The sequence below is a fragment of the Falco punctatus genome (genome assembly GCF_963210335.1).
Source record: "Falco punctatus genome assembly, chromosome: 11".
Lineage (NCBI taxonomy): Eukaryota > Metazoa > Chordata > Aves > Falconiformes > Falconidae > Falco > Falco punctatus.
In genome coordinates this window covers 29,894,396-29,915,707 of record NC_137591.1, presented here as the reverse complement: position 1 = coordinate 29,915,707, position 21,312 = coordinate 29,894,396, and the positions used below count along the sequence as shown (strand labels likewise).

The following is a 21,312-nucleotide window of genomic DNA, read 5'->3' as shown; positions in this document are numbered from 1 at the left end:
GCCAGCCCTCCATCAGAGCAAGCCCTGGCCAAGCCAGCATGTAAGCAATGGTGGGGACTCGCTCGTGGGGCGTTTGCTGCCGAGCACCTCCCTGCAGGGTGGGAGCCCTGGGATGAAGTCCAAGGTTTTCTTCTGCTCCCATGAGTGAGCAATGCCTGGCGTGGCACGCACCACCCTGAGGCTGGGCTGCCATCACAAACTGTGTGGTTGTCCCCTCCGCTCCCACAGTCTGCTCTTTGGGCTGTGCCCAGCCAGCTGGGACTTGTCCTCCTCCCAAATACACCTTCACTTTGATTTTTCTGGGCTACCTCCACATCAGCACTCAACAAAAACAATCCATGGGGTGGATCTTGCTCAAAACACATCTCTGCATTGGATGGGGGGGTACCAGGGTGGGGGAGAAAAACATTTCTATCTTCTTACTTCCAAAGAACATCTGTCCTGCCGTGACTGATGCTGTGAGTTTCCTGGCTGCCTCCTGTAGCCTTCGGGGCTGTAGACAAGTGGGGAGCTGTTGGCTTTCTGAGCAGACAGGGCTTCTTCCTATAGATCTTGCCATGTGTTGGGTGGTGGATAGGGTGAGAGATAGTCACTCCGGGTACTGGGGCTGTCCTTTGGGTTTGTTTTTTTTTTAATGGGAATATTTCGGTGGCAGTGCTAGTAGCTGTGTTCTCTGGGTGCCTTCCTTGCCCAGCCAGCACCATGTGGGGTGGGAGTTGGAGCCTGGTGAAGGGAGGGCAGAAAAGGCATTATCCAGGTCTCAGTCATGAGTTACTGGATTATAAGAGCAGCAAGTGTGGAAGCTGGGAAGATGCCATAAATTTATGGTGAGGCTGAACTGATACATGCAGCAAAGGGGAGTCAGGAGGGAAAGGATTGTCCCTGCACCCTTCCTTCCCTACTTTCTTCTCACCCATTTGCTGCCCTGCACATCCACAGCCGCTGACCCCATAAGGCTGCTCCTGCTCTCCCACCATGCTCCCTCTTTCTCTCCCTTTTGCATGTATGGGATCAGAACGTCTGTATTAGGTATGCACACTCTCAGGGTCTCTCTTGCCCTCCTGTCCAGGTGTGCTTTGAGAGACCTGCGGTGCCCACCTCCCTCCTGGTCTTCCTGGCCTCTGATGGCACCATCCCAAGCAACCAACACAAGCCGAGGGTCACTGTCCAGCTGAGCGATGTAGATGGGCTGAACCACTCTTTGGGTGAGCAACCTATGGGCTGTGGCACCAGTCTGTGCTGTCCTAGCAGGGACACCAGGAACCCCCACCGTTACTGCAATATCTCACTGGAGTGGGTGCTGCGTCCCCTGTCCCCCACCCTGCAGCATCTCCTGCTTCCGAGGTAGTCTGCTGGGATGTGGCGGGGAGCAGAGGAGGAAAATCAAAACCAGAGAAAATATCTCTGGAGCTGAGCTAGTGACTTCTTTTTTTACTCCATCTCGCAGGGACGTATGACCTGTCGTGCCAGCACAACCCCCTTGTCATCAATGTGACTCGTGGCCAGGAGGACCCTTCTCACCAGGCTGCTTCAGTGCTGCTCAACTTCTCCTCCCCACTCGTGGGCATCGCAGCCGTGGCCTTGCGGACCTCAGCTCAGCCTGGCTCCTCTGAGCCCACCACCTGTCTCCTGCAACGCAAAGAGGGACATGGTGATCAGTGCTGCAGGTATGGTCTCCTTGGAGCACTTCCCAGTTGGCACTCAGAATGCCTCCCTCCTTTGGGGCTTTGTGCTTCAGTTCTGGAGTTTTCATCTACTCACTGAGTGTTTTGGGACTGTTCTCAGGTGGCTTTTGGGGTGCTGGAAAATCCAGCGTAATGAGTCTTGGCTTACTTATCTTGCTGGCTCGGGGGGAAGGCAGGAAAATTGTGTGTGATTATGTACATGGCCTGTGCATCTGCACAAAACTGGATTAAGGGACTGTTCTTGGTAGGAAAACCAAGCTCCCTCTGCTGAGGTTACCACTAAGGGCTGCTGCTGAAGCTGAAATGTTGGCTTCTTCAGCGTGTGCTTTGCAAGCTCTATCTCTATCCATTCCAGTCTTCCCCAGATTGTGGGAGGTGGGGATGAAGCTGTCCTCCTCTTCTCTGTGCTGGCTCCCATCTATCCCGGGCTCCTCACCAGGTCTCACACTGCCCTATCGTAATGTGGTGATAACAATAATAGTAGCAACAACTTTTTAATTTATTGATGTCCAGCCCTTGCAGGCATCTACCTGTCTTCTTAAAGCTGCAAACGAGAGGTGGCATTTGCAGAATGGGTGCTGCTCTCTGAGCGGGTTGTGCTGGGGAAAGGACAGGGAAGGACCATGGTCCAAACCAGACTAAATAAAGGTGGCAGAAAGAGCATGCTGAGCAGAGGCATGACCCAAAGAGAAATGAAAGGATGGTGCTCAGCTCTGTCCTAGAGGGGTAGTGGGGCTGACGACAGCCAGACCTGCCAAGTGTGGCTTGGCTTTGGGACCCCGGGCTCCCTGAAGTTACAGGCGTGCTGCCGACCCAGGGCTCTGGTGCAGACAATTACTCAAACCATACCACTGGGAACACTGATTTTGGGTCCAAGCTTTGCTGGAGCCGTGGGGATATTAAGAGTCAAGGGCTTTGGCTTGGGTCATCGCATCACTGCTACTGTCATTTTTCTTCTGTTGATGGCCCTGGATGGACGAACATCCCTGATAACAAATGAGTGTGCGTGTGTTTGTCTAAAAGCTTGTGGGATCACGGTATAATTGATTTATGTAGAGTTCTGGAAGCCATGAATATTCTGCAGTTGCTTTTTACTTTTTTTTTTTTTTTAAGTGCATGTGTGATTTATACAGAAACATAAATCTTAGTGAGTCAGCATATAAATATTATTCCTAGCCTTACATTAAAGGATCAGCATCCACCTGAAATGCAGTCTGTTTCCTCCTGGTAGCCATTACAGCTATGCACACACATGCTTCTAAGACCCCAGCCAACTGATGTGGTTTTTCAGTTACATTTTCTTATCCTTTAAAATAATTTTGAGCCCTCATTGCTTGAGAGCTTCCCCCTCGGAAGTATCTGTAAGGAGGAACAGACTGACCGGACACAGCTGAGCATCACCTATGGATGGGGAGAAGCTCCTACAGGGACAAACAGAGGGGAAAATAGATGGTTCTCTCTTAAAAATCTCATTATAGATGAAGTACAAGCCCGTTTCTGTATCACCAAAGTGCACAGAGTTGCATGTTGTCCCTTTTGCATGGGCATGACAGGACCCAGCAGGATCTTTGTGTCTTCTCCGCCTCCTGCTCTCACTGCTGTCCCGTGGGCTCCCTGTGGCCTTGGCTTAGCTGCGCTATGTTGAGTTGCAGGTTACTCACATGCCCTTAGCGAACACTTGGAGTAAATCAGATCCCCAGAGTTTTTGGAGTAGGAAATGCTATATATAGCATTGCTTTTCTGGACAAAAGGCTTGAATATTTAGAGGGAGGTTAGGCTTACAGCCTCCAGTAGCCCCGCTAATAATAAAGGATCTGCCTCTGTTGAGTCAGGAAACATCCAAGTATCCTTCCCTTATTATATTTTTAAGATCTATTTCAGCTCCAAAACTATTGTACAGCACTATTCTTATTTTTAACAGCTAATAATCCATTTCTTATAAGGCAGGTGGAGTCTGGGGGAAAAAAAATCCGCTATAAAAATCTGGGAATATAAAATCTTAAGAGGTTTAGAGACATTTGACTGTAAAAAATCACAGAAGATCTGTATTATTCCTGTAAAGAACTGAATTGAGTGTTCACATGCACCCAGTCTCATATATACAGCACATGCATGTGAGTGCTTTCCTAAAATAACCCAAGAAAGGGACAGTAACAAAAGCAACAAAGAAACGAGGTTTCCTAACTTGATTCTAGAAATGCTCGTTGCCAAAATAATAAATATATGACGGCTTGCTATTTCTGTAGCACCTTCCATCTTGAAAGATCCCGAAGTGCTTTGCAGGCTGGGGAAAAGAAAGAGATTATGTTTTTGCTGATGAAATGCAGCCATCTCCAGCAGGTCAGGGTGCAGCAGGCTAGGAAAGTACACCCTTGTTTTGAAAAAAAGAGTTGCCTTCTGCTTTCGGACCCGCTTGAAGCACTGAGAGCACTTGCAGACTAAAGTAACACGGTGTCGGCCCCTCGTACCTCACTACCAGCACCAGGAGCCCCTTCTCCACTGTCTCTGCCAGCAGCTCAGGGCTCTTCCTTGCTTTTTAGACGCAATCACAACTTTACGAGGTCAAGTAGAAATCAGACATTTAATGAGTTTCCGCCCAGGAAACTCAAACTCTCCAGCTTTCATCCTTTTCTTTGTATTTTAAAACAGAGCCACAGTTCCTTCTGTTTTCCTTGGTACAGGATATATACTGAACTAGGGGAACATTTTTCATTTCCTCCGTTATGTTTATTTTTAGCTTGGTTTTATTTTGAGTGTGTTTTATTTTATGTTAGCATATGCTGGGAAATGCCTTGGCAAGTTAACAGGAAAGGTGCTACAGAATGCAATCTGCATTGTGTTTGTCTTTCCTGTGTGAGTGCCCTCCTCTGCTCCCCCAAAAGTGGGTTTAGTGCATCAAGAGGAGTCTGGTTTGGATTCCTTTTGTATGGAGAGTGGACGCTGGGGAGAGAAAATAAGATGGAGGGCGGCGTTGTTTACATGTTTTCAATTGCTAAACTTTATCCAGGAAAGAGAAGAGGGCCATTTCCCAAGTAGGTTTTATTTGGCTTGTTTTCTTTCTTTCAACTGCCAAATTTATGAAGGATCAACTTGTGAACTGTGTCTGTGCTGGGGTGAAAATTTGTGGGGACCCTGGGTGGAGATGCTGGTGTTTCATTTCCTTCCCTCTGGTCTAGGGTGCCCTGTGGTCAGGGACCATGCACAAAGTGGATTGACCCTTATGTGGGCATACCAAGGTCACCTCTGATGGGCTGAGCTGTGCTTGGGTCAGGTTGTACCTCCATCCCCACTCCATCCTCCCAGCGTCTGCCCAGGCTCTGCAGGGGTGGTGCAGCTGGCTTTGGGAGCTGTGTCTGCCTCACGTATCGCCTGAAGGTCTGGTCCCTGCCTCTGCCAGGCAAATGCAGCCTCATCAGAACAGGCTGTGACTGCACTGCACCACACGTATCCTTTCTCCTTGGCCTGGAGGAAAACGCCTCCTGAGAATGAATCTGAGGATCAGCTGTCCTGGGGCATGGGCTCACCTCGGCCTCTGCTTCTGCCCTTGAGACTTCTCCAGGTGCCTCTCCTCTGGCATTAAATCCCGTTGACCTCTAGCACTTCTCTGGTGGGTCCCTGGCTGGCTGACGAGCAGCAGTTGCCAAGGCTCTACTGTAGGACTTGATCATTTGCTTCAGCTGGTGGCTTCAGTGTCCAGCTGGAGGTGACAAGGGAAGCCCTCGGAGCACAGGGACTATTTTCGTGGGCTGCCCCATTCTGTTTGCTCTCTGCAGCCTAGTCACCTTCTGGAGTTTAATGCTTTGCATATGGGCTTTTTTTAGGATGTGTAAGGCATCTTCTGTCTTTCCCTGACACTGGCTAGTCTCACCTAGAAAAAAAATATCTCCCAACACAAAGGCTTTTCACAAATTTGATCCCTAGTCCAACATGGCAGCTGACCGGCTTAGAAATGAGGTGCTTGGTGTCACCTCATGGAAAGGGCCACCTGGTCTGACAAACTTGTTCCAAGAATGGCCATCCCCCAATACATTGAGGGAAGGTGAATTGCAACACAGAGTAGTTGTGTGAGGTGCAAGGCAGCTTTTCTTCCTGACCTTGGCATGGCTCCTGACGAAACCCTGAAGCTTGATCTTGATTCCTTATTCTCTTACCAGTACGGGCATTGCATGAATCCCACAAACCCTTCCCTCCTTCCCACGTCCATTGAAGAAAGGAACGGGTGCTGGGAGACCCTGAGGTTTGCCTGCAAAGCCCTCGGTGTACCACTGCCGCCAGCCTGCCCCCATTCTGCCTTGCTTTCCCTAACATCATGTACAGGCACTGGCATTTTTCACAGAAACTGGATGAAACATGTCCTTTAGAAGGCTCTCTTATCTCACGTTACAGGCTGCAGGAGGTGATGAGTCCACCATCGCCCTTGCTGAGCTATTCTATATCCAGTAACCCTCTCCGGAGGAATTTGCCTCCTATTTCAATATGAAAGTTGTTGCTTTTGCTCCATCCCTGTTGAGAGGTCTAAGTGCCTCCTGCCAGCAGGTGACTTTCCTGTGTATCTGTACAGAGTGATCAGATCCTCTCCTTATCTTCTCTCTGTCATGATAAATACGTTTTTCTCCTTAAATCTTATAGCATAAGTCTTGCAGTCCAGCTGTGGCTTCTGCTTGCCAGCTCCCTTTTGAAATCCCTCTGCTATTTCTATGTCCATCGTGATGATGGATGTGGATCAGAAATGAATTCCTCTGGACAAGATAGGAGGTGGCAGAAATGAGGTACAGTCTGTGGGGATCAGATATGGATGAAGGTGTTCTCTGGAACAGCTGAATATGCACCCTCGAGGAATACTGGCAGGTAAATCCCACCTGTGTGCTGGCCTCGCAATGGGCAGGTGGACCATCTGCCTTCAGGAAGGAGTCAGGCCAGCTGCCCTCAGGAGTGATGCAGGTATGGTCTGTCCTGCCTCAGCTGGGAAGCCGACTGGACCAAACGTGACATCCCATTCAGCCTCATTTTCTGTGTTTCTATCAATGTGTTTTGATGTAGCAAACGGCAAAAAAACATGGAAAGAAATTGGAAAATATATGAAGATCGAACAGCTCTTGCTTCTTCTCCCTTTGCCTTTATGGCTATGGAGGAGCCAACAGGTCATTTGACATCTTACTGTTGCCTCTTCTCTGTCTGTGAGGTAGATGACAGCCGATGACTCACAGGGATGTTATTTTTTGCCAAGTTTCTTTAGGAGTCACGTACAGAAGCAAACAGCTTTTCTTGAGATGGCAACCTCAATGAAGATCGTAATCAAGAAGCATCACCACTGTTGGGTCTGTACATGTAGCCTGCTCCCACAAGGATGGTTGCCATCAGATTTACTGGAAAAGTGAGACCTTTCCCCTTCGTGAGAAACATGCCTGAAGGGAGAAATTCACAAGTATTTCCAAAACACGTTTTCTCACTTCCTAGCTATTCTCTTTTGCTAGACCACATTGGGGTAAACACTTTTTATCTCATTGGTGTTCAATACTACAATTCAGACTCCACCAGACTACATGCAGTGACTACTTTTAACTTCAGGAGATTTGGCTGAAGCCTTTACCCTTCCATCAACATCTTCTGTAACCCCCGCCCCCCAAAAAAAAATTTGCACCGTGAGATGAACTTCTTATAATGATTTTCCCCTGTTAGAGTTGGAGCTTGATGATAAGGGTTGTTTTAGCAGCAATCTTTGGGTTGAAAGTTTGGGTAGATACTACAGCAATTTATGAGTGATTTATTATACTTTAGGCAGCTGTACTGTATTTGGCTTGGCTTAGCATTGAGTTGGGTAAATCCGTCAATATTTTTCTGGGTTCCATGAAATAATTGCTGTAAAATGCAAAATTGCAGCTTTTCAGGATTTGGGGTTTGTCACAATAAAATGATGTCTCCCTGCCAGCATTGCCACCTCGGGCTCCATGTGCTTCATTGCTGGCAGTCGCCTCCTGCTTTTGTTCTAGAAAGATGAAGGATCTCAAAGGAAAAGTTATGCTCTGGTTTATAGAACTGGTCACACTTCAGAACAAAGCTCTTATCGTTCCAGAGCAGTTAGGGTCATTGCTAGGCAGAATTTCACAAATTTCCAGATCTGAAACTTTCTTTGATGTATGAGTTATGGGACTTGGTGAGCCCAGAAAATCACGCAGGCTGGTGCTGATGTGGAATAAGTAGAGAAGAAAAATCTTGCTATTTTGTAAAAGTGTTGTTGACAAATCATTAGTTTGAGTTTCAAAAGATGCTGGGATAAAAATGGAAAATTTTTTGGAAGTTTCATGCAGGAAAAAAAACCCAACAACCACCAATGTATTGGCTCGTCCCACATCTTATACGGCCTGAATCAGAAATGGGCAAAAGTCAGGAGTTTGCAGCTGCGATACAGGAATTTCATTTATCATCAAAAGGAGAAAGAGCTCCTTCATGCTGAGATCAGAACTGGGCTAACTGCACCATTTCCTCGTCCAGCCTTCGTTAGGTTGTTCCAGCGGCTGGGAGCAGTGTTTTATTCCATCACTTTACCCGAACCCTGGTAAGGCGTGTGGGGGCCGGGCTACATGGCTTTTTTTTTTTTTTTTTTTTTTTTCCCCTGCCTGCTTTTCTGTGCCATCAGGCTCAAGGTTGTCTTGGCCCAGAGTATTACACTGATAGTCATGATGATGTTGATAATAATAAAAGAAGTTATCAAGGGAAAGTTTGTTAGTAGAGATTATATATATATATATATATTTTTTTTTTTTGTTAAGCTTCCTGATATATTTGAGAAAATCAGACAGTTTTCAGTGATTTGAGCCCCTCTTCAAGTCTGGAATAGCAGCACCAGACTTCAAAGCTACATATAGGATGAGAACAACTTGTCAGAACTTAGTTGGTAGGTCTCAGATCATTTCCAAAATAAAACCCAGTGTGTATTTGTGGGTTAGTCACAGAGCAAATGGTGATAAGTTAGTTACCTTTTGGGGCAAAGAGAAAGCTAGTGATTTCTGAAATATATCTATATGCACATAAAGAATGTGTGCGTATTTGTGTGGTGTATACAAAAAGAAAGATTTTGATGTTATGCCCTATAATTATCAATCCCTTATGTACAACTAATCTAGTTAACATTTTGCATATATAATAATACAGTAAGAAACTTGCTGATCTTTTAATCTACTTTATACCAGCATTGCTGGTTATGTTTCTGAGCCGGTAGAAAACCAAAATACACCCAGTAGTGCTGAAAAGGATCAGTGCTTTGTTACTTGTGATGTAATAACAACGTGCTGCTGCTCCACCAGTGCCAGCAGAGCTGCTCCAACCAAGCGCTTGGCCTGGCTGGATGTGCCCGGCGGGTGCCACCAACTGTCCCTCAAACCGCTGCTGTGATGGGCGCACACTCTGTAACTCAACCCAACATCATGAGCAGACCAAGTTATGTGTCTTGGGGTCCTGGTGTGGCCACCCAGCTGACCTGTAGCCTACAGCCACTCAGTGAACCCGCTGCTCATGTCCCGGCTTCACTTCTAAACATGTGGTCTGTGATTTGGCCAGATAACCTCCGTGTGCCCGGATGCACGCAGGGGTAAGGACTTCTTTGTGGTGCTGTGTCGATGTAGCACTGTGGTAGGAGGGATGCTGCACACCAGCTGCATCTCCCCACATGCCCATGGCTGGTAAGGAAGAGGATGGGATGCGGGACCAAGGCTGCTCAGCCCCTTTGGCACACGCGTGTGCAGAGACACACACATGAGGAGGTTTAGGACAGTGACTGTCACGGGGAGGTGGAGTCGGGGACGGCAGCATGTGTGCATGCGTGTGCCGGGGGCACAGGCAAGGAGCAAAGCAACTGCCCAGAGAAGGTGACTGCGGGAGGGGAGGGGAGAGGGCTACAATTGGTACCAGATGCCCTCAGAAGCTAATGACCTGACAAACGCTGTGCTCATAAAACAAATTCTTTAAAAAGGAAGCAAATGGAAATATAAGCTAGTGAAAGAATTTGCAGCAGCTGCCCTGAAACCATTTCTCACTTCATAAACAGGTCTGCATTGAAAAAACAGCCCCTTTCTTCTTGTTCTTCTTTGTGGTCCCCTCCTGTGCCCACCGGCTCTTTCAGGGCTGTGGCCTGCAGGTTTCCACCGTGTCTTTGGCTCGGTGGACTTGTCCAGAGTCAACAGCACATTGCGTTCTCTTAATGTCTGTGTCGGCACCAATATTTTTTTTAATTTTTTTTTATATATTTTTTTGTGTGTGTATGTCGTTTGTGGGATTTCTAGCTGTGCATCTTTGGCTGGAGAGACTGAGCGAAGGCAAGAGGCAAAGGCTGCCTCTGCTTCCCCTGCGTGAAATGCAGCGCGCAAAAGCTGTCAGCAGTCCCGTGCAAAGCAGGGAGCAGAGGGGAGGCAGTCGGGTACAGCTCCCTCCCTTCTCTCCCCAGTTATTGCCTGAAGCTGCAGCACCTCTGCCCCTGCCTCAGGAGGGCTGATGTCAGTTTTTGCACCTATGTAACCTGGTAGAAGATAGAGCCTAGCCACCAGATAACCAAGGCGTTTTCCTGTGGGAGCTGTCGTGTCAACCCCATATTTTGGCCTTATTCTATCCCAGGTATCACAGAATGGTCAGGGATGGAAGGGATCTCTGGAGATAGTTTGGTCTGACCCCCTACTAAAGCAGGTTCACCCAGGGCAGGTCACACAGAACCACAACCAGGCAGGTTTTGGATGTCTCTAGAGAAGGAGACTCCACAGCCTCTCTGGGCAGCCTGTTCCATGCTCTGGTAATTAATCTACTGGCTGCATTTCACTGATGGAGGCCATAGCCCTCTGGCCAGCACTCCTCTTCACTAGGGGGTTACTTGTGATGCTTAACTCAGTGGTACCTAACAGCTGGTCCCTGGTGGGAAGCTGCTGTGGTGAGGGGTGCTGTCTATTCCCAAGGGACAGGTGACACATGGCAAGCTTCCCTGGGACCTTCTGTAACTTGAGGTGGTGCACATCTCACCTTGGTGGCCACAGCTGAGTCTGTAGAGCTGGACAGGTGTGTCTTGAGGTGGTCTTGATCCCAAAGAGCATGGCATCAATGTGGACAGGCTTGAAATGCTACATGGGCTTGTGGGAAGAGCAGAGGTGCTGAAGACAGCAAAGCAGAGTGGGGTGGAGGAGGCAGCTGCAGAATGTCCAGCTCCTCCCTTCCATCACAGGCCACGGTGTAGCTGTGTGGACGTGAAGCTCAGGCAACTCTACTGCCAGGTCTGGAGGGGACTGGACACAGTTTGAAGAACATCTTGTGGATGGTTCCCTAATGTCTGCAGAGGTTTCTTCTCCAGCTTTCTCCTTTCCTTGCAGGTGGAGAATCCTCTGTGGATTCTCTGATGTCTAATACAGGTTTTGACATACCCGTGACCCTTTTATCAGCAGAGGCTTTAAAAAAAGTTTCTTCATCTTTTCCTGACCACTTGTTGCTGCAAATCTTGTCTTATTCTGAGCTAAGGCTGACTGAAATTGAGGTGGGATTCAGAAATTACCAGGAAGGAGAAACACCCAGTGTTACTGTCTGGGCTTTGTTGCCTTCGGGAAGTGCAGATCTCTTGCTGCTCACTGTCTGTCCCCAAACACTAGTGCCTGAGACATGCGTGAGCGGAGTATGTGTGGGAGGACACATGTGAGTGAGGTGTACTCCCTACGGCATTGCAAAGTGCAGTTTCAGGTCTCTTGCCACAAGTTCTCTGGTGTCCAGTATGATTTGAGCACACTGGAGATGAGAAATTGTCACGTGGTAGAGACCAGCTTGCTGCTGAAAAAGCTGCAGCTCTCAGGTGGGTGCTACAATGCCTGCTGTTGGTAGCCTTACTCCTTGTGCGTTCAGGAGTGCTGCTTGAGAGGACCATCTGACACCAACTTCCCCATTTTGGCCATGGGAGAGTTGTGGCCCTGCTGGATATGTCATCTGCCTGCCCTCTCCCTGTCACCTCCTTCCTCTTGCTCTCTTGGTCCACTTGCAGTGAGCACCACCAGCCCCTTTGGTGCCAGGCTGTGTGCGGGCTCCATGCAATGTAGTCAGCACGCCCTGGGGCAGAGGAGCTGGCTGTAGGCAGAAAAGTCCCACCAGACAGCACAGATTTTGGAAGAACCATTGTTGGCTGTGCCTCCTTCCATCAGCTTGGAAGGACACAATGGTCTGTGGGAAGGTGTCGGCTGGGGTTGGGCCAAGGTCCAAAAAAACGAACCCTCCTGGCATCATTGTCATGTGCGCATCTCTCTAGGTATCTGTGACCTGCTGAGCATCCCATCCAGGTGCCACCTGGAGAGAAGCCCTCCTTGCTGAAGAAGCCTTGGGGATCCACTTGTTGATTTCTTTCCTCTTCTCCCCCATAGCTGTGTCCACGGTGCCTGTGCAGGATCGGGAAGCTGCACACGGCCACTGCTTGCTCACGCTGCCACCCTCAACTGTACCTCCAACAGCCCACGGCACATGGCGTGCACCGTCGCCTGTGAAAAGGGCTTCATCCTACGCTCTGGCAATGGGAAGAGCCTGGGCTCAACGCGGGTGAGTGGACCTCATGGTGGGGGCGACCTTACATCTCGCTGGACTGAGTGCTAGTTAAAAAAGATTTAACCACCATGAAGTGGTTTGGAATGACCCCAGGACACCTTGTATCTCCAGCCCTAACCTCCTTGCTTCTTTTTTTAATAAACGCCATCCCAATGGAGGCTGTGGTGCTGGACCTCTGTGCTGGTGGTCCTGCTCTGGAGAGCCCTCTCTTCCCTCGCTGCAGTCCTAGATCTCCCAGCCCAGTGCTGCCTGCAGACCGTGGCTCTGCCAGGCTAAAAGCTGCTGCAGGGGGTGTCCTAAACCAGGGTGATGCACTCCCACGGAGGGAGAGGTAGACGTTTCTGTTCTCCAGATCGGCACTGCTGGGAGGGTTAAACATCCCTGGGATGTTTTCTCTCTTAAAGTTGAAGTTAGTGGCTCAGGAAAAAATGAAGTCATTGTGGAGCGACTATATTTAGAGGCAGCCGACAGCACGGAGAGCTTTTCTTCCTTTGTGTTGCATTGCAATAAAGCTGCCCATGCCAGCGGGGCAGCGCAAAGGTCACTATGAAAGAGTTTGTCCCGCTTTCCATAGGGCTGGGGGATGTCTTGTAAAAGCTATGAACCAGCGTGGCTTTTAGCTGTTGGGAGAGGAGACCTGGGACCAATGTGTCCTTGGGAGCTGAGCTTCCTTGGGTCTGCGCAGTCACCTTGGCAGGGTTGTGGGCACAGTGTGTCCCATCCTTAGGCTGTTCCTGGAGGGGGAACAGGCGTCTCCGGGGCTGAGCTGGTCCCCGTGCCAGCCTGAGCAAGAGCATGAACTCACAGGGGGTGGAGACAGATGGAGGAGAGTCAGGCCATGTCAGCAGGGTGGACCTTCCCTCTCCTTGGAGAGCTGCAAGCACTCGTGGTGCCTGGCGGGCAGGTTTCCCGTGCTGTAGCCATCGGTGTGTGCCGAAGGAGAGATGGGTGCTGGAAAGTGCAGTGGGGTAGCTGGGGATGCACCGCTTGGCCCCTCGTCATGGGGGAGGTTATTAATTACACGGCCACACAGCTCTGTGGGCCAAGGCATGCCCAGGGAAAACAAAATGTTCCCGTTCTCTGAAATGAAACCGCACAAAATAAATCTGCCTCGGGTGACAGTTTTCCTGTGTTTGGCAGCGAGATGGGAAACTTCTGGACAGAGCTTCACGATGTGGCTGTCACAGCAGATGGTAGCTTGCGAGTGCCCTGCCCTGAGCCCTCCAGTGATGTTGCTGGTTTGGCTATGTGACCCTACTCATCTTGAGGCATTTTAGGAAAATGCGCGCAACTCTCCCCTGAGCATCCTCTCCACTTGGATCAGCTACACCATGATCCTGTTGCACACCCAAGAGTACCAGACCCAAATCTAGCAATGTCCTTCAGAGTCACCACGTCCAGGTTCAATCAAAACATGTTGGCTGGAAGGACAGGTCACACATTTGATTGTCCAAGCAGCGTGGTTGTACTCAGCTGGTAAAGAGGCCTGCAGGACTGGTGTTAGTGGTTTGGGAGTGGAAATCACAGTTGGGGTTGGAAGGGACCTTTAGAAGATCATCTTAGTCCAGCCCCCCTGACATGGCTAGGGACACCTTTCACCAGACCAGGTTGCTCACGGCACACGGTCACCCACCACTGTTTTGAGGAAGTCCGTGGCACACGTTGATCATATTTAGTGGTGGGATCACTGGGGGTTAAGTTCTCATGCAGTCCCCAGCTGTGTAAGATGGGCCATGTATTTAGGATTTGTAAATGAGGTGATACAAACCTCTGATTTCAGTGGGGTCTGTGGGCTGAGGCATGAGAATTGGTGCGTTTAGGGAAAAACAATCAACAGGACAGCTGCCTGTCAGCAGCTGAAGTAAGATTTGATCTTTTAGAGGGGAAAACTGCAGCACACCGAGCTGGGAATAACTTGTAGCTCAGAAGGTGGGTAGCGTATCTTGAAGGGATTTTCCTTTTTCCCTTAAAGTGCTGGCACTGCTCAGACAGCGTGCATGCAGCTAACATTTTCTGGAATGCAAGCAGTTACAGACTGAGAATCAGAAGGTTTCTTGTGCAGGTGGCTTGCACGTTACCCCAAGGGTCATTCACCACTTTCACACCCCAAACATCACCCCATGAACAGGTAAGGGCTTTGTGACTCCATGTCTAGAGCGGGGAGAAAGGGGGCACTGGGGGAAAGCTCTCCTTGTCCTGAGCCCTGGGTCAGCCCTTTCTGCTGTGGTGGCAAACCAGTAGGTTAAAGCTCACTCACAGGAGTCTGATGGAGCCTTGCTTTCTCTGCAGCAGGAGGTGGTGCTGACATGCAACTCGGGACAGTGGGACAGATCTATGACTTGTGACCCTGTCGACTGCAGTGTCCCTGACCAGTCCCACGTGTACTATGCTGAGTTCTCCTGCCCCAAGGGGACCACCTACCTGCAGAGATGCTCCTTCTCCTGCATCCACCCAGCCAAGCTTCAAGGTATGGTCTGGAGCGCTGAGAGATTTAACCACCCTTTTCGGTGCCACCTTTCCGTGCCTGTCCTAAGCTGGTCAAACAGAGCATTGCTATTTTGAACTTCCCAGCTATTTTGGCTTCTTCTAGGCAGGTGGGCTCTTGAGACACTTCCTGAAATAGTGGGCATCCTTCCACCACCTTGAGCGGAGATACCATAGTGTGGGGTTATTCCCTCTGACTCCCATCCCTTGGCTGGCAGCCCTTATCCATCCACCTCAGGGTATAGGGATGTCTTCTGATAGCCGGTGAGGTCTGGCAGCCTCCAGTACTATGGGCACAAAGGAGTCAAGAAGCGTGGAGGCAGCCAGCACGAGCAGACAGGGAGGACTTCAGAGAGCCAGAAGTGGCTCAGTGCCTGGTGGCGGTGGAAAAGCCTGTGGTTCAGGAGGCCAGGGGCTGTATAAAGCTGTAGAGACTGATGCCCACAGCTGTGGAGCAGTCTGGGAGATGTTCACCACCCAGACACACAGCAGTCCCCCAGACATGCCATAGCCTGGCTTTCATTCTGCCGACTCCATCGATAGCCGCAGGAATGTTTTTAAGCCAAGGCGGAGAAAGAGAGCTACTGTTCCTGTCTATACAGGGCTGAGCTGGATGGGATTTCGGGAGTAATTGCCTTGACAGCTTCAAGCATTGGGACTTTATGTGAGTTTCCACCAGTGCCTTTGCTCTGAACAATCACATACAACAAATCATTTTAATGGGTGCCCTATTTTATGGAGACATTTATAGCCGAACTGTATGAAAATCTTTTTTTTTTTTTCTTCTTTCCCCCCCCCCCCTCTTTTTTTCAAAGTTAAATCTAAGGAGCAAAAGCTGCGGAGAATTAAGGTCTCATTTCATGACAGGGGGGATGCCAGCAGATCCCCAGCGTGGGCTGATCAAAGCGTAGCACGTGAACAACGACCCAACAGCCTGCATCCTGCCCAAAAAGATGCCTGTTGCCCTGGGTGGGTCAGCTGAGGGCAGGGCTTTCATCTGATCTTTCACTCACAGCTGCCTCTGGTTCCCCCTGAAGTCAAGAGGAGGTTTGCTGTGCTCTCCCAGTGGGAAGGCGTCCCCTCGGTGGATAGCCCTGGGTGACTTCTGGTGGCTGACACGATGGCTGGTGGCGCTTGGCCAAGGCTGCTGAGCCGTGTGGGTGAACTCTTTGAGGTCCAGCTGACTCGGCTGAGCTGGTGAGGCAGGGACGTGCTTGACGCTTGCTCTCCCCTTACAGGCAGGCTCTCAAGGCTAGTAAATGCTAAGATTAGGCAAGGAAAGGATGACACGGCTGCACGGCGCTCGGGTGTGGGGGATGACCCTCAGCAGTGCCAGCCTGCCAGGTACTCAAGCAATGAGTGGCGGCATGGTCCAAGAGCAGTTGTAGGCAGAGCAGTGACCCCATCAAAAGAAACTGATTCTTGAAGGGAGTGTGGAGCAGTCTGGCCGCACTGGGAACCTGCTGATCCAAACCTCTCAGCAGGAAGAGTAGTATTTGCTCCAGTCCAGCTTTTTTTTCTTGCTTAGCAGTTCCCAGTGAACCATCCATCATCCCCACCATGTGGGTGATGCAGTCCTGGACACTTACCACAGACACCCAGAGCTGTGCAGTTTTGGCCACCCGTTAGCTGGGTCTACCAAATGCCTTTTTCTTTAGAGGGACAACAAAGAGTTGGGCTGTAATATTCAACCCAAAGCTTTAGTAACGGGTGGTTTGAATTCCCAGTCACACCAGTTTAAGTCTCCCACTGTCCTCCTGGTACTTCCCATCTTGGGCTGCACATGTAGCTCAGGGTATGACAGCTTGTAAGGGTAGGAAGAGCAAGTTGCAAAAAGCACCTGGGGGGAATGAAGGTGGGCTGAACTACATATGACAGACAGGTGTCATTCACAAAAGCCCCCAGCCCACAGAAGGTTATGCTGAGACATCACCAGAGAGGGAGAAGTTTAAATGAAGGTTTGGGGGAGATTTGCAGAACCCAGATCCTTTCTCCATGCCCTAGGAGTTGTTCCTTCCCTGCTTCTATCTGCATTCAGGGAGTTTCTGCCCCAGCTTGACCAGGCATGCAATGGAGTCCATGGTCTTTGTATTTGTTGCCTCCCTTGGCAGCAGTATGCTTTCTAGCAAGAGGACTTTTGCTGGTTGCTCCGAGCTTCCCTCAGCAGGTCTCCATCCCCGAGTCAGCTGTTAACCCCAACACACTTCTCTTCTGCGGTCAGGAACAAACCAGTGGCTGACCTGCTTGGAGGATGGTCTCTGGTCGCTCCCCGAAGCCTACTGCAAGCTGGAGTGTGATGCACCCCCTGCTGTGGCCAATGCCAAGCTCCTGGTCCCGCGGTGCCTGCAAGGGAACCACGACGTGGGCTCAGTCTGTCGCTACAAGTGCAAGCCTGGATACCACGTGGCCGAGAACACAGCAGGCAAACCTAAGAAGTAAGTCTGTGGTGGGTCTGTTATCACAGTTGCCTTCCTCCTCTTCTCCCCACGGGAGCAAGGAAGAGAGGTGATGGTATGCTGGCAGTCTGATTTGATGGATACAAGGTAGTTCTCTCTGGTCATGCAGATTTCTTGAAATGCAAGTGGCATTCCCCTGGTTTAGGTGAAAGGAGGTGGGAACAAGGTGTAAACTGCTGTTACATGCACACATATGTTAAGTGCCTTAACTTAAAGCACGTGAGTTCTCCCTTGCACCTCAATGTACTTGTCACTTCGTGAAAATGAAGCATGTACAGAAGTGTTTGCAGGCTCTCAGGTAATTAGATGTAATAAGATGCTGGAAGATTCCTGGAGCTGCTCTCTTTCCTAAAAGCGATAAAACATAAATCAGGGCTATGGGTGTTGTAAGAATGAATGACTGCCTTTTGTCAGGGTTAACATTTTACCCCCTGTGCATCTTGGCTGAATTTAATCTCAAGCATTGGCATTTCAATTAGAGAAGATTTTTCCCGATGCTTCAGGGAATAATTCCTGGTGATTCACTAGCCCTGTTCCCAGCCAATATTGGGAGGCTGGGGGGTAAGCAGCACTATGTCTGCGATGCCTCCAGCTGAAGCCCCCAACGGGTATGGTCACTACAGATTCCCTGGCACTGGCTGGGTTCTCCCCAGAGTCTTGATGCTAGCCCAAATCAGGTAATTATGTGCTAATTGTTTAATGCCCCCTTCCAGTTTTAATTGGATGCAGACTTTGTCTCTACTTTGCTCTGGGGTAGGGTTGTTGTGCACTGAGAAGCAGTTGCCAAATTTCTTGCCTCGTAATGAAGGAAGTGGTTTCTGTAAACAGTTTTTTGCAGTGTTAGGAGCATTTCTTGGGCCGAGGGGAGCTGGGCAAATTATGATTATGGGCTACGATCACATGGACTGCTTTGCAAACTGCAGAGCAACTCGCTTGCCTGTGGCATTTCAGGCACTGGGCATGCAATCAGATCAACTCAGCTTGCAAAGTTAGGCCATCACAGTCATGCTGCAGCGACTGCTCATAAAAAAGATGCCCTCTGGGAGTTCCCAAGGCTCCTCTGATGTGTGTGTAACCACCATGGGTCTGAGCAGCCCGTGGGACGAGTCAAGGAAAGTCATGCGAAGCGGTTTGTTTTCATAGCAACGCACAGTGACATAGCATTTTCACATTTGCTATTATCACTACTACTAATTCATCTAACATCTTTGATGGTAGGGTACGATCCTGTTATGGTAAGCAGAAAAAACTTTAACAGAAACAGAGAATTTGTTGCTTGCTTGTCATGCAGATTAGCTGCTATTCGAGTGGCCTGATGCAAAGCAAAAGCCTTTCCTTGGAAGTGTAAATGTCAGCGTACTGCCTCATCTGGAGCTCTGGGTATATGCTCGCTCAGCATAAGTACAAACCCCTTGGCCCATGTAGTGAGTAGCAGCCACTAGCCAGTAAGCGGGCCAGTCGATTGATGGAAATCCTTCTGGTGCTTCAGCCCTGGCAGGCGGAGGATGGGAGCTGCCAGAGTGAGAGGTTGCTTGCTTTGTTCAGTCCAGTTTTGGAGAAGGCGAGTTGTTGAAGGTGATGGAGAACTCTGGAAGGGACCAGCACTGGTGGGGTGCAGGTTCCTGATGTGCTGGTGTGCAAGCAGGGTCTCCGCTGATGATGGGGACAATCAAATTGTGGGGTCTTCTGAAGTCTTTCTGGGTTCAACAGACCGAGTTTTTGATCTGTTGTCTCCCTGTTGGCCATCAACAGAGCAAGCACCAGCCTTGCTCAGGGATTTAGTGCCGTACAGATATTGATGGGCATAAGAAAGCAAGACTCACTCTGTGTACTATATATTGGACAAAAGTCAGGCATGATCCCCAGATGACACTGAAGGCTTCTCATGCCAGCTAACCACTTCAGCCTTGGAAATACAGTCAGGTTCCCTTTGGATTATTCTTCTAGCTCTAGCAATTTGTTCTTTTTAGAGGGGGATGCTGGAGAGGGTACAACCCCCAGCTGGCCTTGCCAACAGCTATGGGGCTTGGACTGTTCTCCAGGGAAGATGGAGAGGCAGCTTTGAGTGTCTGTGGGTTCCCAAGGGATCAGCCCTCTCTTCTGCTATGTGAAAGACATGCTCAGATTCTCACAGAATTGTTATAAGAAGCTCAGTCATTGCCTTCAAGGGTTGCTTGCAGGCACCTTTCCTTCAAGGATGGCTCTGGATCCCCTGTGGACAGGCACAGAAAGAGGAAATTCAACCCAGCCAGGACTCAGCATCGCCTCCTGACTAGCTGCTCTTTTGATCAGCCTTTTGCAGTGCCTTTTTCTCTCATTCACCTCTTAAAACACCACGGTTGCTACAGCTGGGTTGGGGACCGAAGGCCTGGGGCTTTGCTCCTTGGGTGGTAGGGCGACAGTGCCCAGCAGACCTGAGCCGTGGCTGGGATCCAGCTGTCTCGGTACAAGCTGTGATGCTCTCGGACACAGCTGTTCATGTGAGCCCCTCACTTCTGTTTTATTAGTTGAATTTTACCACAGGGGCAGTAAGGATGTTTAGAAAGCTCCTGCAATCTTAGATGAAATTCATTTCCCATAGCATAAGTGGAAAAGAAAAGGGATGAAGAAACCCATTGTCTCCGAGAAGATGCTTTTATCTAGTAAACTGGGTGAGGAAAGGCCCTTCAGAAATTACTGTTTGTCAACAAGGGATTCTGGAGGAAATGCTGGTTTTGTAATCAAGGTCCTGCCAGGGGTTTGCTGCCTTTCTGCTGGCAGGATCATCTGAGTGATGATGCTGACATGAAGGGCAAAGCTTTGATGTTTCCTAAAGGAAATCTGTTTTCAGCTTGGAGAGTCCGCATAACAGCCTGGTTTCCAGCTGCCAAGCTATTTCACATCCAACTCCAAAATAATGGTAACAAGGGGAACTTAACGTATACATTTGAGCTTTGTATTGGGAGCTCTCTGGTTTTGGGTAGCATCTGTCCAAAGGCAGCACCAACCCACCCACCCGGATCTGTCAAGGAGCAGTGGCTGGCCTCGTCCACAGCTGCAGCATTGAAAGTCAGGGGTCTGATACTTCAGGGAAAATAGACGTCACCCCCTCAGGTGTCCTTGCTGTTGCTTCCATCATTGAAGTGTCATTTGAAGCAGGTCTCCAACAGGAGTATCTAGGGCATCCTTTAGAGGAGCCCTCTAAAGCTGAGAGGATGCTCTCAGTTTGGGGACCGAAAAGGTCAGCCCCTGGCAGAGGGGTTGTTTCACTTGCCCAGTGTGGGATGATTCCTTGAAGAGGAGAGATTTGGGGATCTTAAAGCTACCTTTGTGTGAGGGGTTGAGCCCCTTCTGCTAGCCTGAGGAAATACAGCAAAGAACCACCAGGCACCCAGGTCTTTTAGGCAGCTTTGAAAGTCCCAGCTTGCATTTTTGACCAGAGGTCAAGGGACCACAGCACTGCTCCCCTGATGAGCTTCCATGGAGATGTCAGCCCCTCTGCCTTCTCTCCCTGTTCAATGACTACAGAGATCATGAAAGAGGGAGGGGGAGGTGGGAGAATGTGGAGGAGAAAACTGACTGGAAGGAGTTAGCAGACCAGGGGCTGGAAACGCATCAGAAAGATTGCAGTGGGCAAAGCAGGACAACCTAACCCGGGAGCGCCGGAGTGCCACAGGGCACCAAGCCACTGTACATTTGTGGGTGGGTGCAAAGGTGTGGGGCACCCGCAGCTGCTGCTCACAGCTGGCTCCTTCCAGATAAAAGGCAAACACCCGCACGGCTGAGGGAGCCCGACAGCCAGGTAAAGAAAACACAGGCTGTCAACCGGACTGCTGTGTCGCTTCCACCCCGAAGATCTCTGATGAAGATTTACAGCCCAGGTTGCCCAGGCTGTTTGGAGCACAGCAGCAAAGGTTCTGCAAGTTGGTGTTGCTTTCCTTCAATTTATCAGCATATCTCCCTCCCTCCCATCTATTCTTTTTGAAGCCATCAGTCTCCTGCCCTGGGACGTGAGGCTTCAGGCTTGTTTATCGTTGGTCCTGTATGGTGGACCCAGTCCCCCTGAGCTGGCTGCCCCAGTACATGGCTGGATCCCAGACAGGCTCCTCCACGCTCAGCTCCCGGAGCTGGGTGAGGGCTCATGCCCTCACGTC

General features: G+C 49.8%; 1 protein-coding gene across 1 annotated transcript in view; it reads left to right on the top strand.

Moving 5' to 3' along the window:
- Positions 1–21,312, top strand: part of PAPPA2 (pappalysin 2) — a 93,291-nt gene that overhangs the window by 47,854 nt on the left and 24,125 nt on the right. The window contains exons 12-16 of the mRNA XM_080407520.1: positions 1,070–1,205; positions 1,448–1,667; positions 12,062–12,233; positions 14,529–14,706; positions 16,945–17,158. Coding sequence (XP_080263646.1) covers positions 1,070–1,205; positions 1,448–1,667; positions 12,062–12,233; positions 14,529–14,706; positions 16,945–17,158 — 920 coding nt within the window. The remainder of the gene's footprint in view (positions 1–1,069; positions 1,206–1,447; positions 1,668–12,061; positions 12,234–14,528; positions 14,707–16,944; positions 17,159–21,312) is intronic.